This window comes from Hakea prostrata, chromosome 4 (assembly GCF_041222555.1).
Source record: "Hakea prostrata isolate BN-2017 chromosome 4, UWA_Hpros_2, whole genome shotgun sequence".
In the NCBI taxonomy this organism is placed as follows: domain Eukaryota; kingdom Viridiplantae; phylum Streptophyta; class Magnoliopsida; order Proteales; family Proteaceae; genus Hakea; species Hakea prostrata.
In genome coordinates, this window is record NC_142603.1 from 24,631,318 (window position 1) to 24,647,148 (window position 15,831).

Here is a 15,831-nt window from a genome sequence, read left to right on the forward strand (position 1 = left end):
TCAGCTTAACCTCATTTTTCCTTTTTGTGAAAGGTTCTTGCCCGACCAACTAGGATTCAACTATGATTTGCTTGGAGGGTTAGATTTGATCACAACAGTGACAAAATTGTCTTTCAATGCCTAGTGAATGTTAAACCACCATCTTGGATTCATAAACGTCAAGTTATATTATTATTTTTTTCGAGTATCCTTCTCCCTCAATGTACAGCTAAATCATTTTCCTCAATAAAAGGGATCTCTCATTGAAAATAGATAAAGGAAAATCTTGTTAAGATTATCATTGAAGGGTTGCTCAGTCAGTAACAACCGGCACCTCATAATAAAGAATTCATAGTTTCGACCTTCCTTAAATATATAATGTCTACTAATCCCCACCACTTAACAAAAAACTATTAATTCCAAAAAGCAATTCAAAAAAAATGACATCATTATTTTTTTAATAAATAACCATGTGATTCTTATGGATACGCTGAATACTGGACAACCAACATATCAACCAAACAAGAAAAGTGAAATTTTTTTAGAAATAATTTTGACATTTAAAAGGAACTTGAAGAAAAACCTTCCTTTTCTCCGAGGTTGGAATATTTTGGGTTTTATCTCAAGTGATATAAGATACCAAGTACATCAAGGCGACGGTCGCACAAGGAAAGCGCAACTCTTTGGTAACTGATGACGTCGGCTGACGTAAAATTCTATTATTTTGAAGTCAAAAACTGTAGAAAGATTTGGACATATGCATGAGAGCGTTGGCCAACTTCATTATACGTCAAAATTCATTAAGAAAGATGGGAGGAGCACGTAGTATGAGACTGACAAATGTCTAATAGTAGAAAATAGAATTTAGTTGAAATGTCCAATCTATAACGGTCATAGCAAACGAGGTCTTCTAAGACAACTGGTTAACAAAAATGTTCCCATTCCTAAAAGTAATAGAAAACTTGCATTCAATAAAATGGATCTCAAGCTCCTTAACATGATAAACAATTTTCTTCCCAAAAAAGAACATGAAAAACTATTTCAATGTACCATGGGAGCTCAGCCATCCTCTGTAAAGAGAATGGTTTTTTTTTTGGGTAATTGTAAAGAGAATGGTTCACTGCTTCTGGGCTATCGAGTTCCACCACCAAAAATTGTATATTCTCGGAAAATGATTGAAGTAAATTTTAGAAATTATTATTTTTGGATAAAAAACAAGTGTTCTATTGTAATAATCCAAGATAGATAAGATGAAAAAATGAACCATTTCGAAATCAAGTTTAACGAGAATGAGTCAATCGATATGGTAAACGGATGCTTGTCTCACAACTCTACTTCTATGGGTATGGCTTCGGTTGTTATTTATATTTAATCCCTATAACCCTTTTGTTTTTTGGAGTCCACAAGTATGATGCCAGTGCTTACGAAGCATACAATTAAGAATATTCTAAGAATTTTACCATTGAAAAGAAAAAAAAGACATTCTAGGTAGATGGAATTGTTTTTAGTAGAAACGGCTTTTAACTAGGGTTTGCAATCAATTACATATATTATCATTGAAAAAAAAAAAAATCAATTACAAATGTCACACTATATAAAAATTCAAAAGACAAATTTTACCCTTCTTTGTCTAGGGATTTATCATCATGACAATTTTAACTCCAATACTAAATGACTAAAATAACCAAAAAATTACTAAAGAAGTAGGTGAACGGATTTCCTCTTCACCCATCTCTTTCCTTAAACCTGTCGGAAATTATCCATCGGCCTCACCCTACCAGAAACCATTGCCATATAAGCAAATTCTCGGTAGGGTGGGGCTCGTAGATGATTTCCAGCAAGGTTAAGGAAAGAGATGGATGAAGAAGAAATCTCTTCTCCTACTTCTTTAGTAACTTTTGAAGGCACTTTAGTTATTTAATATTGGAGTTAAAATTGCTACTATATGGAATGCATGAACAAAGAAGGGTAAAATTGGACTTTTGAATTTTTATTTGGTGGTGACGTCTGATGAACACATTTATGTGTGAAATCTTAGGGCATAAAGCATGCATTTTATACACTTAGAATGGAATTACCTTGGGTTTTATGTTGTTTTTGCAGATTTTAGGACTTTTCAAGACTTAAGCAAATATTTGGAGTTTTGGGCTTGAATCATGCTATTTTACACGTCAAGAAGTCCATTCAAATTCTCAAATGCGAAAATGGGCATGATCTGGAGCATGATGGGCTAGAGATGTGTGATTACGGGCCAACTCCGAAATATTGAAGAGATAAAGAAGGCAAATTTGATCTACGGCTGAGATTTTAAATCAAATCTACAAAGATATTATTGAGAGAGTCCAGATGGAAAAGAGTCCTTGCATACCTCAATATCTTATTTTCTATTTGGGATTTGATTAAAGAAAGAAAAAGAGGAAAAAGAATTATATTCAGATAAGGATGAAGCAAAAATCCCGTTTTTGAATGCCTCTGTCCAGTTTCAATCAAACCCTTCATCGAACGGTCATCCGATGTCCGATCATGCTGATTTTTGGAGGAGAGCTTCACGACTACTTAAACCTCAAATCCAACGGTGGGATTATGCATCTGATATCTCCAAGTCGGCGCGATTAGTACGTCAAAACCCTAATTGGATGAGTCAGATAGAAACCCTGAGTTTTATTCAAATTCGGCCGTGCTTCATATCTCATGTAAACTCTATAAAAGGAGATCATATTCCATCAAAGGAGAACATGTCTTAGAGCTTAGTAGAAGCATTCTTTCTTCTCTCTTTAGTTTATTAAGGTTTTCTCTAGTTTTCTTTGCTTGCATTAGTGAGATTTAAATTTCTAGATTCAATGTTTAAGTTTAATTTTTTTATGTAATGCAATTCAAGTTCAAGCTTCAAGTTCGAGTTTCAATTTTTTTAGATTCGTTTTTCTCTGGGTCTAGCAATTGCAGATTTAGATCATTCTAGATCTAGATCTGGTTGTTAGGGTTGGTTGAGATTCGAATCGTTTGTTCAATTCGCAAGTAAGTAACCTTCTTTATTAATCTTCTCTCCTCCCTCCATTCCCGCTTCTATCTACCCCTCCATATTCTTAATTTAGGATTTACTTTCAGCATTATTTATTGTTCTACCTATTCATTCATAATCTCGGACCACATAACCGGAGCAAGCCTACAGTCGTGCCTCTGCTTCTGGTGACGGGTGGTGTTGCATCTGCATTTTAGCTATTTCCTTTTCTTTTTATTGCTTTGTTTATTGCTTTGTTATTTACTTTCTGTTATTTATTGTTCTGCCTATTCATTCATAATCTCGGACCACATAACCGGAGCAAGCCTACAGTCGTGCCTCTGCTTCTGGTGACGGGTGGTGTTGCATTTGCATTTTAACTATTTCCTTTTCCTTTTATTGCTTTGTTTATTTCTTTGTTTATTGCTTTGTTATTGTTCGCATTTTTTTCCTGTCTTTTATTTATGCATTGATTGTGTTTAATTTATTTTTCGTTTCAATTCGATTGCATTAGATATATAGATTAGGATCGTTTAGTTTAGTTAATTAGTTAACAAAAAAATTGAATCATTCCACTCTTGCATTACTATTAAGAAGTTCAAATTCTAAGTGGCATATCTCCCTGAGATCGACCCGTTAGCTACACGATACCGTGCGCTTGCGGTTACTTTTAAAATTCTACAAACAACGTCATCACTTAACCGAATTCTTAATAGCAAGGGGGTAGTTGTATTGTTTTATCTTAGGATAGTAGATGTAATTGATTGCAAATCTAGGGGGTCTGTGTGATTTGTCGCATTTTTTTTAAACTAATTAATGTTCGTTCGGGCCAGCTTACACTCACCTTGACTACACACTCAAGGATGTTTGCTCTTGGCCTCGAGAGGATTCCAACTCTTGACCAAGGATCTATAAGTTTTGCAAATGAAACGACATGCAATCACCCAGTGTTGAGAACCCAGGACTTACACTACCTCTAGTCAAGTGGGATCAAATCATATAGCAACCATAGCCCATGGATAGGCCATAATTGTGAAATCCAACCTTAACCCTAACCCAGAAACCCTATTGTCTGTAGGTCCAAAAACCCGAAGTGAAAGTAGAAGACAACTATGGGCCATCTCAGTAGAAGACATGGTGTCTGATCCAGAACCCATGGATATTGATGATGGTGTTCTATACTTGTAAACCATGTCTGAGTTAGAGAAGAAGCTACACATTGATGAAGGAGAGCCTGGTTGTTGGACCTAAAGCCTATCTGGACATGGTTTGAAGGCATCCCTCAATGCTAGGTAAGTTGTTTGAGGTGTTGTATGAAACCCATGCAAAAATAATGATGTCTAGACCATCAAATCCCAATTATGGAGTTGTTGTCATGGTTGGTTGAGTGGCCAGTTGACCAACCAATCGACCAACAGGGTTATAATGGTCAATTTTGGAAATTCTGGTAATTTTTGGGACTTTTAATACGATTTAAAGGAGGGAACTCTGTGTTTTTCACTCACAATCAGTTCTAAGCCTCTGAAGAATGTGGGAAGAACCCTAGAACCTCTCCTCCAAAGCCAAGGAAGATCCTCAAGCATCCATTCGAGTTTCTTCTTCAAAAAGGTTAGTAATCGATTCGTTTCTTCTTTGATTTATTCTTTCTTCTATACTTCTGATCTTCTGATTATGAGAAGGGTATTACACTACCGTAATGGCCTCTTCTTTGATTCTCTTAGCCATAGAGTGAATCTCCCATTCACTCTACATTCTTGAAACCATATGGTGATGTTCTTGTTTCTTGATTTTACCTGAATTCTTGATTATTCCCTTGTTATTGTTTTTCCTACCAAAGTTAGTGATTGTGGGGAGGGTCTCAGACCATTACCATGACCTTCCCTTGTGTCCCCATGATTATGGGGTGGATCCCTATCTTTCCCTTTGCTCTTTTGTGAGCTACCCTATGCATGTTGTTAAAGAAATTTTGGGTTATCTTCAAGAAATGTTACCCAATTGAGAACCTTAATATTTCTGTTAATTTGGTGGATCCTCCCCAATGCCATTCTTGATTTTGAAATATTAATTTTATGTTTCCCTTACCCTCTATGAACCTACCTTGGGTTATTTTGTAAGAGTTGATTTTGGGTAACTCTCATGAGAGGTAACTAAATTGGGGAATCCAAATCCACTTTTAATATATTAGATCCTCCAAAAAGTTTTTCTTGATATGATTTCTTATTCTTTATTCCCTAGGGTGAATCTTTATTCTCTCTAGCCTTTCCATTAGAGCCATGGACTATATAGGATGAAACCCTAAATTTTGATGGCTCAATCAAGATCCTATCTTTTGACAATGATTTAATGCTTTGACCTTCTTAGATAGTCTTAATATGTTATAGGAAGCTCCCCTTCGAATTTCGAACCAATCAGACTTCAAACGAAGAAGTTATGACCAAATTAGGGTTTTATACCCAATTGGTCTACTGGTTGGTCTACTGACCCATTCGACCAACCAAGCTACCAACCCTAACAACAGCTTGTTTCTTCGTCCGATTCGATCCGTTTGACTTCTAATCTTCTAGGTCTTATTCCTAATTATTATTATATGATTATTTAGGTTTTAATTGCTAGTCTTGGACCTCTTCCTCATTATTCTACAGAATTCTGTACATATTACTTAAGGTAAGGATGATTGATCCCTAATAACCTAATATGCATGTCTTTGAATTAGATTACATGATCATATTACTGTTGTATTTAGTTTTCTTTATAATCATATTGTTGCTGTAGTTCTTCAACTACAATAGTACTTGTTCTTATAATTCAATTGTTATTTCAATTAAGTATGATTGGTTGCTTCTTATGTTTTATATTATTAGTTGTGCTTGTGAATGATTGATTGGGAATGTAATTGCCTAGATTGTGATTGGGGATTGGGGAATCCCCTTTTGGCATTTCTGTCTTTGGACACTCGTGGAGGTGGTATGGGAAATTTTCCTATGGTGCCCCTTGACGCTTTCCCTGATTATTGGTTGACATACCTAGGGCATGTCTAGAAGTGTTTGGCTAGGATGCCCATATTATATCATACCCAATCGGAAGGGAATTGAGACTGAGCAACTTGTGGTACCAATGGGGATTTGTGGGCCCTCAAGATACCGGTGAGTTATATCCGTGAGAGGACATGATCACATTGTGGATACTCGTAAGAGACCATTCATTGGTACGGTTGCAAAAGTAGAACATGGGCGTTGGAACTCAAGACCGGTAACCAACCCGTGAGATGAACACAGAACTTCCTGTTAACTTGATGTAACTGACCAATAGGGTTGATGAGTCCGTAGTCCGAGTTGGTTGTAGCCATAGGATACGCTGATTCTACGGTGAAGGATACCAGAAAGGATTGCCCGAGGCGAGGAATGGAAGTATCTGGAGCCAAGTTGATATAACTAAGTAGAAGAGTTGCATTTGGCTAGGCTTTACCTTGACATGTGCCAATACTTAAACCAATGGTGATGTGAAAAAGCGGTGACCTAAACCTCAGCCATGGAATGTCCGAGAGGGATGCGAGACCCAACTACCACTGGCAGACCCAAGATACCGAGATGGTTGAGGGGGAATGATTGAGACCTATCCAAAGAAGTATGTGCTATGACTTAAAGCATGTCTGCCAATAGAAACCAGTATATATAGAATTATAAGCATATTTGCATTGTCTGTTTCATATTATTTTGCATTATATATGATTTGCTTTCATTTGTTATTATGTTAGTATGGATTGAACTGCCTTGTTGAGTTCTTTTAAACTCACTCCTTTATCTTTTGTTAGACTTTCCTACATGTACTACTACTGTTGACTATGATGGTCAGTACTATGAAGACCAAGTTGATGATTCATATGGTATTCAAGGTACTGGTTATGGTGACTACGTCGGTGGACTATCAGTATGAGATTGACACTTATCAGGAGTAGTTCGGCTTTAGCACTTGTGTGTCAGCAATGGGACATCGTCTCATTCTCAATTTGATCTTTTATAGTTTCGTTGATATCTTAGTTGTTTGTTCCCCTTTTAATTTTGGGAACTGGCTGTAATCTACTTTTTTTATTTACTTTTCCGCTACTGATGTGATGTGAGTTTCCTCCTCACTCTACATTTTGATTTATTCTATTGGTATCATTTTCCACACTCTGATTGTATTCTTGAACCTTGTCTTGATCTTTTGATTAATAAAGTAAATATTTGATTTAATCTTGTTCTTGATTATATTATTGTAAATGTGGGAGGATAATTTCTTCGAATACTAGATCTTCGGGACTGTGGATCACACATTCGGGTATTCAAGATAGGGTACCGGCTGGGTGGATGTGACAATAATAGGATCAATATGGGCAGGCTTCTTAAAACCCTAGCCCTAACCCTAAATACTCTAGGCCAGTCCCTAACCCTGACATTGACCTTATAGAACCGGCTTGAGTGGGGCAAGTTAGACATTGATTCCTAACCTTGGCCTTGACCCCCTAACCACAAAATATATATAGAAAAAAAATCTATAATTTAATATTGTTGCGATACTTTTACCAAAGAAAACACCTACAAATAGGTAGGATTGGATTGGGCCAATCTAGTCAAACAATTGAACCTATCTCAAACTTGATCCTAATTAGGATTACCCTAAACCGGTTGAGACTTGCCCACAAAGCTAAAATTTCAAGGCCAACTGTACTCAAGCTTGAGACTGGTTAGGACAGGTACAGACTATCAAGACCAAACTTGTATCCTGTACATGGTTATTGGCATATCTTGGGGATTACTGGCTATGTACATGATTTCTTCACAACACCCCCAAAGAACTAATGTTTATATCCATTGCCCATTGAAGCTCCCTCACCCGTCTAATAGGATATGATGCTTCACAAACGATGTTTCTATAGAAGTAATTTTAAAAGGAAGTTCTTTTTTTGGGTTCAATTTTTATAAGGAAGTTAGCATCTCCCTTCCATCAAATATAAAATATTATCTATGTTGATGTTCTTCATTGACCAGTACATTGATTTAAATTAATTAATACAATTTAATGAAAATTAATTACAAAATTTTATTTACTTATTGATTTTGATTGACAATAAACTACCTGTGACATGGGAATGTCGTCAGCTATCTCGTCATACTCCATGCAGTTGACAGCCTTCAGTAATCAAAGGCACATGTCTTCTTGATCTATTAATAAAAGCTTTGACCCCGCACACCACCCTGTGCGGCTGCACAGCTGCACGGCTGCACCATAATCTTAAGATGATAATATTAATTTATCTTTTACTTTGATTTGGTAAACGCAATAACACCAAGCAACAAAATGCGCACGTGAATGGAAGAGCATTATTACTGCTGACCTAAGCACCAACGTACAGGAAGTAGAATTTAAGAAAAGATTATCCATTTAATTATCATTGAAAATAATCTAGATTCAGGCACAGGAGTCAGTTTTCATATTTCAATTCAAATTACAGTTTCCTTTCCATATTTCACGGAAATGATCTTTTAAAGTGGAGAGCCGTGTCCACAGTTTTATTTGCTTTTGAGTACTCTATAAATAAAGCAAGATTGATTAGATCTCTAATTCATTGCAGAAAGCAAGAAAATACTCCTGGGTTGATAAGTTTGCTTAGTTTTAGGTGGGTTTAATGGAAGGAAGCGATGCATATGGTTTCAGTAGTTTTCGTGGCAACAATTCATCATTCTGGAGAAGCAGTGAAGTTGATGTCTTCTCCAAATCTTCTCTAGAACTAGATGATGAAGAAGCTCTGAAATGGGCTTCTTTAGAGAGACTTCCAACTTACACTCGTATCAGGAAAGGTGTGTTATTGGCTGGAACAGAGGGTGAGACGAAGGAAATTGACATTAACAGTCTTGGTCTATCAGAGAGGCGGATTTTGATAGAGAGGCTTGTCAAAGTTGCAGAGAAGGACAATGAGAATTTCTTGTTGAAGCTCAAGGAACGCCTCGATCGGTAATCATCTTTTCCTTCAAATTTCATTTACTAGATATAAACATGTATAATCCGAGCTCTGTATCCTCAGTATATCTGTTTTACTCTTTCTTTGTTGCCCAGAGTTGGAATTGAACTTCCCACAATTGAAGTCCGGTTCGAGCGTGTAAATGTAGATGCAGAAGCTCATGTGGGAAGTAGAGCTTTACCTACAATTCTCAATTTTTCTGCTAATATGTTGGAGGTAATCACTAACCAGACCTGTAAATCTTCATATACTTAAGTTCTGTTTTTTCTGGTAGAACTGTTACAAAACTCACTTTGTTATTTGGGTTCTGGTTTTAAAGGGACTCGTGAGCTATCTTCATATCCTCCCAAGTAAAAAGCAACCGCTATCAATCCTTCATGATGTCAGTGGAATCATAAAGCCTGGCAGGTGAAGACTTGGAAGAAAAAATTCACTGAAGTTTGAGTTTCTTTCGATCGAAGTCTCTGATTTGATCTTGATTTTGCAGAATAACATTGCTTTTAGGCCCTCCGAGCTCTGGAAAGACTACGTTACTGAAGGCTTTGGCGGGAAAGCTTGATCGAGATCTGAAAGTAGGGAAATGAAACACCTTTACTATTCCCTGTTAAAGTTGTAACTGCTCTTTCTGTTGCTCATCTGTAAATCATAACACTGAACCTCTTCTCTTCAAATTCTCTCAGTTCTCTGGAAACATAACTTACAATGGCCATGGAATGGATGAATTTGTTCCACAAAGGACAGCAGCTTATATCAGTCAACAAGATCTCCACATTGGGGAGATGACTGTGAGAGAAACCTTGGCTTTTTCTGCAAGATGTCAAGGGGTGGGAGCTCGATATGGTAAGTTGAAAATTCTCTCTTTTGTGATTTATAGCTTCGATTGAAAAGGCTTAAGCCGATGAGTGGTAGCTGAATTTGATCAATTATTTCTTGATACTGAAACCTGCAGAGATGTTATCGGAGTTGTTGAGAAGAGAAAAGGAAGCAAACATTAAGCCAGACGCCGACGTTGATATTTACATGAAGGTAAAGGACCTTTTATGCTACAACAGAAAATGAATTGGATCAAATTTCTTGACTTATTTTAGGATATATACTAACTTGGATTGGAAAAATTTTCAGGCTGCTGCACTAGCTGGACAGGAAGTCAGTGTGGTCACAGATTATGTTATAAAGGTATAAACTCTAAGAAAACTCATATTACTGAACAGATATGGAGGATATTCAGGAACATACCCAGGTTGACTGATATTTCTCATAATTCTTCATTAATCATCTAGATCTTGGGACTTGAGGTTTGTGCTGACACCTTGGTAGGAGACCAAATGGTGAGAGGTATCTCTGGAGGACAAAGAAAGCGTGTCACGACAGGTAGAAACACATATGTTTCACTCAAATACCCTTTCCACTCCTGCTCTTTCTCCTCATATATATGACGTAAACTGATCCTTTGCTTTTTGTGATCAATATGGTGCAGGAGAGATGCTGGTTGGACCTGCAAGGGCACTTTTCATGGATGAGATATCAACTGGTTTGGACAGTTCGACAACTTTCCAGATTGTGAATTCAATGAAGCAATACATCCGCATTCTAAAAGAGACAGCAGTGATCTCTCTGCTCCAGCCAGCTCCAGAGACATTCAATCTATTTGATGACATTATTCTCCTGTCAGATGGATGCATTGTATACCAGGGGCCCCGCGAACATGTGCTTGAGTTCTTTGAATCCATGGGATTTAAATGTCCAGAAAGGAAGGGAGTTGCTGACTTTTTGCAAGAAGTAAGTCCTCAAATTCCTGTTCTTTTTGCACAGTTTTTCTTCTATCTAGCTTTGCAAATCTGAGGACTAAACTCCATGGATGGTATAGGTGACATCAAGGAAGGACCAAGAACAATATTGGGCATGTAAAGATGAGCCTTACAGATTTATTCCTTCCAGGGAATTTGCGAAGGCATTTCAGTCATTCCACATTGGTCAGTGTGTAGGAAATGAACTTGCCACCCCATTTGATAAGACAAAGAGTCACCCTGCTGCCTTAAATACAAAGAAATATGGTATTAACAAGAAGGAACTGTTAAAAGCCTGCATAGCAAGAGAACTATTGCTGATGAAGAGAAACTCTTTTGTCTACATTTTCAAGATGTCACAGGTGAGTGATGGGCTACATCGAAATTTTATTTAATTAATTTCTACTAATGTCAGTAATTCTAAGATTGTCTTTTTCCTTCTTTTTCCAGGTTATTTTTATGGCTTTTGTATCAATGACAATCTTTCTGCGTACTGAGATGCACCGAGATTCTGTAACGGATGGCCAGATTTTTATGGGTGCTTTGTTCTTCTCTCTTGTTGTTATTATGTTCAATGGATTCGCAGAGCTTTCCATGACTGTCATGAAGCTTCCTATATTTTACAAGCAAAGAGACCTTCTCTTCTATCCTTCCTGGGCATACTTGTTGCCCACATGGATCCTAAAAATCCCACTCACACTAGTTGAAGTTGCTCTTTGGGTATTCATGACGTACTATGTCATAGGTTATGATTCGAGCGTTGCAAGGTAAATACCAACTGAAATAGTTCATAGTGCCTCTATCCATCTCTTATTTGAAATTTGTTGGGAATTGACTGGGAGAATTCATCACAGGCTCTTCAAACAGTACCTTCTGCTTTCATGTGTTAACCAAATGGCATTTGGTTTGTTCCGCTTCATTGGAACGCTGGGGAGGAATATGATCATCGCAAACACATTTGGGTCCTTTGCATTACTTATATTCATGGCTCTTGGTGGATTTGTCTTATCACGAGGTATCGATTAGAACTAAATGATACTGAAAGCATTAATTCTCTTAATGATAGCCTTCCTTTTAGGTTTAACTTGATTAAGACATTGTTTCTTTGTCACAGATAATATAAAGAAATGGTGGATATGGGGCTACTGGATCTCTCCTATGACTTATGGCCAAAATGCACTAGTAGTGAATGAGTTTCTTGGGAAAAGTTGGAACAAGGTAAGGTTGTTTTTCTTCCAAGAAGAAATGAGAAGATGGTTATTATCAAGGTTGACTGACAATTGAGTTTTATTTGCATGTTAATAGGTTCTTCCCAATTCTAACGAGACATTAGGAGTGTTGGTCCTAAAGTCTCGTGCAGTCTTCCCTGAAGCATACTGGTATTGGATTGGGGTAGGGGCGTTGATTGGTTACACTTTCCTGTTCAATGCTCTTTCAACTTTGGCCCTGGCATATCTCAATCGTGAGTATAATTCGGTTTTAAATGTTGAAATTTCAAAACTTTGTCATACTGTTCTAATATTTGATAATTTGTCTCAGCATTTGAGAAACCTCAAGCAATTCTATCTGAAGAGAGCTTGATTGAGCAGCACACCAACAGAACTGGAGAATCTCTTGAGTTATCCACAGGAAACAGTTTAACAGGTTGATACTCATCAAATGTGAATAAGTTCAACGCATTTCCTTTGTTTACTTCAATTTATGACAATCATCAGCAAATTGCAAATGCAGGAAGACAAGAAGACATTAAAAGAAGTATGTCATCCAAGTCTTCATCAGCAAGGGCTGTGGAAACTGATGTCAATCAGAACAGGAAGCGAGGAATGGTTCTTCCCTTTGAACCTGTTTCCCTTACATTTGAAGAAATAAGATACTCTGTCGACATACCACAGGTAGCTTAAGATTCAAAGTCTTGGCAAATAAAATTATGGGTTTAGAGGACTTCTTTCTAGTAGAGTTCTATTGAGTTAAGTAATACTGATTGGTTAAACTGAAAATGCAGCAAATGAAAGCACAAGGTATTACAGAGGAACGGCTGGAGCTTTTGAAAGGAGTCAGTGGAGCTTTTAGGCCAGGAGTTCTTACGGCTCTAATGGGTGTCAGTGGCGCTGGCAAGACAACTTTGATGGATGTATTGGCTGGAAGGAAAACTGGAGGATATATTGAGGGAAGCATCAAAATATCTGGTTACCCTAAGAAACAGGAAACATTTGCTCGTGTATCAGGATACTGTGAACAGAACGATATCCACTCCCCTCATGTTACAGTCTATGAATCCTTAGTCTACTCTGCGTGGCTTCGGTTACCTCCTGAAGTCAATTCTGAGACTAGAAAGGTACTTGATAAAGATTGACTAATCCTTTTGTTGAGCTTAATTTTGGAAATTGTTGAGTGGTTACTAAATGATAATAATTGATGCTGTGTAGATGTTCATTGAGGAGGTCATGGAGCTAGTAGAGCTGACCTCATTGAGGGAAGCACTGGTAGGCTTGCCAGGCATAAATGGTCTCTCAACAGAACAGCGCAAGAGATTAACCATTGCTGTTGAACTTGTTGCCAACCCTTCAATTGTATTCATGGATGAGCCAACCTCTGGCCTTGATGCAAGGGCAGCAGCAATAGTGATGAGAACAGTGAGAAACATCGTAGACACTGGACGAACAGTGGTTTGCACCATCCACCAGCCAAGCATTGACATATTTGATGCTTTTGATGAGGTAATCAGAAAAGATTAAGATTACTAAACCAGTGATAAGCTATTGTATTATATATAGAATTTATACTACATATCAAATACTTAAGCCTTGCATACTATGCAACAGCTGTTCTTAATGAAGCAAGGAGGAGAAGAAATATATGTGGGTCCACTGGGAACACATGCTTGTGATTTGATCAATTACTTTGAGGTGAGCCAAACTATAGAAATTACACTGAAATAAGTAATTAAACCCTCTGGAAATTTCTCATATTCCAGCCTTATGGCAGTCAGTGATAATTATGGTTGTTTTTTCAATGAAGGCAATAGAAGGAGTCAGAAAAATAGAAGACGGTTATAATCCAGCGACATGGATGTTGGAGGTGACAACCACAGCTCAAGAAGCAGATCTGGGAGTCAACTTCAGTGAAATATATAAGCACTCAGAACTATACAGGTAGGGTGAATTCTAAATTCACTCTTTGATGTTTGATCTGCTATTGTTCTAACTTCTAATATTCTATACATTAATCATCCAGGAGGAACAGATCAATGATTCAGGAACTGGGAAAACCAAGCCCAGGTTCAAAAGACCTTTATTTTCCTACTCAGTACTCCCAGTCTTTTTTCATGCAATGTGTAGCCTGCCTCTGGAAACAACACTGGTCATACTGGCGGAATCCACCATACATAGCGGTTAGGATTTTCTTTACAACTATCATTGCTCTGATGTTTGGGTCAATGTTTTGGGATCTTGGATCTAGAAGGTATCTTATCCTATACAGTTAACTTCTGCTACTAGCTCTTTTCTTCCTTTTTTGTGGCTGATATTATATTTTATTTGAATATTTAAAAATTACAGCCAAAGGCAACAGGATATCCTTAATGCAATGGGATCTATGTATGCTGCTATTATCTTCCTTGGGGTATCAAATGCTTCGTCGGTGCAACCTGTTGTAGCTATTGAGAGGGCAGTTTTCTATAGAGAGAGGGCTGCTGGAATGTACTCTGCTTTGCCATATGCCTTTTCCCAAGTAATAATCACATTTAATTCAATATAAATGTTCAACATCTCCAAGTTTTTCTTCCTGTTCTATATATGTAGTTCACTGTCTCAGGTGTTCCTAACCAAATGCATTTCTTTTTGGCTTTCTGGTGCAGGTAGTGATTGAACTTCCATATGTCTTCACACAGGCTATAGTATATGCGCTTATAGTGTACTCGATGATGGGATTCCAATGGACAGTTGCAAAGTTCTTTTGGTACCTGTTCTTCATGTACTTCACATTGTTATACTACACCTTCTACGGTATGATGGCAGTAGCAGTGACACCCAACCAGCACATGGCTTCTATAGTTTCCTCGGCATTCTATGCTTTATGGAATGTTTTCTCAGGATTCCTAATTCCTAAAACAGTATGTTTGATAACTCCCTCCTCCCACCCTTAATTTTATAGCATACAAGTAATAAAACTAACTACTTTTATTGATTAATTCATTCTTTGTTCATTACAGAGAATTCCTGTGTGGTGGAGGTGGTACTACTGGATCAACCCTGTTGCTTGGACATTGTATGGATTGGTGACATCACAGTATGGAGATATAAAGGAAATGATGGATTCAGGCAGCACTGTTGAAGATTTTCTGAGGAGCTATTTTGGATTTAGACATGACTTCTTAGGGGTGGTTGCAGTTGTGATTGTTGCCTTCCCCATGTTTTTTGCATTCATCTTTGCTTTTTCAATTAGGACAATTAACTTCCAGAGAAGATAAGAAGAGGCGCTCACCATATAAAGAGGGGGGAGAATCAAGTCTCAGAAGTAGGTGGAGCCGTAACTGAACTTCTCAAGGCTCTAAACTTCAGCATTTGGAAACAAATTTAGAGTTTTTGGGGCTTAACCCATTATGGGGCATAGCTTGTAAATAACTGGGCATTCCTGTAAGTGTATATATTTGTATCCACAGTATAGAAGTACATGTATAGTCACATGTGTATCATGTATAGACACGTGTATAATTCTATAAATATAATCTTGTAACACATCTTAGAAATTAATGTGTATCACAGCTGTAAAGGAGAGATCAACCGTACAGCTGTCCTCTAGCTGATCACGGTTATCTCAATTATACTATAAATACATGTAATGTGTTATTCATTGAATATATTGGAAAACATCATTTCATCATGGTATCATTTCTTAGGTTCGGTTCAACCCTCTCGATCCAACCACGTTTCAAGATTGTCTCAAAATCCACGTTTCAAGATTGTTTCCAGAGTCTTCTTGACTCTTTGTTTTTCCCATTCACATATCTAGAGTCTTCTTGACTCTAGAGTCTTCTTTACTTTACTTTACTTTGTCGTATTCTCTTCTTG

General features: G+C 37.4%; 1 protein-coding gene across 1 annotated transcript; it reads left to right on the forward strand.

The window, feature by feature from the left end:
- The first annotated feature begins 8,571 nt into the window (after positions 1-8,571).
- On the forward strand, positions 8,572-15,494 carry LOC149018578 (pleiotropic drug resistance protein 1-like). The gene is made up of 24 exons (XM_089152768.1): positions 8,572-8,968; positions 9,071-9,191; positions 9,295-9,383; positions 9,463-9,547; positions 9,656-9,815; positions 9,925-10,001; positions 10,098-10,151; positions 10,256-10,346; positions 10,453-10,754; positions 10,843-11,124; positions 11,213-11,529; positions 11,617-11,777; positions 11,877-11,980; positions 12,068-12,224; positions 12,302-12,406; positions 12,494-12,654; positions 12,765-13,097; positions 13,189-13,479; positions 13,585-13,668; positions 13,781-13,914; positions 13,997-14,224; positions 14,320-14,491; positions 14,619-14,873; positions 14,973-15,494. Exons 1-24 carry the CDS (start codon positions 8,643-8,645, stop codon positions 15,228-15,230), a joined length of 4,347 nt encoding a protein of 1,448 aa, XP_089008894.1. The 5' UTR covers positions 8,572-8,642; the 3' UTR covers positions 15,231-15,494.
- The last annotated feature ends 337 nt before the right edge of the window (positions 15,495-15,831 follow it).

Excerpts from the sequence above, each read along its gene's own strand:
- LOC149018578 (XM_089152768.1), top strand. The coding sequence starts at position 8,643 with ATGGAAGGAAGCGATGCATATGGTTTCAGTAGTTTTCGTGGCAACAAT. Across the intron at positions 10,002-10,097 it reads ACGTTGATATTTACATGAAG|GCTGCTGCACTAGCTGGACA; the intron begins GTAAAGGACCTT and ends AAAAATTTTCAG. Across the intron at positions 11,778-11,876 it reads TGGATTTGTCTTATCACGAG|ATAATATAAAGAAATGGTGG; the intron begins GTATCGATTAGA and ends TCTTTGTCACAG.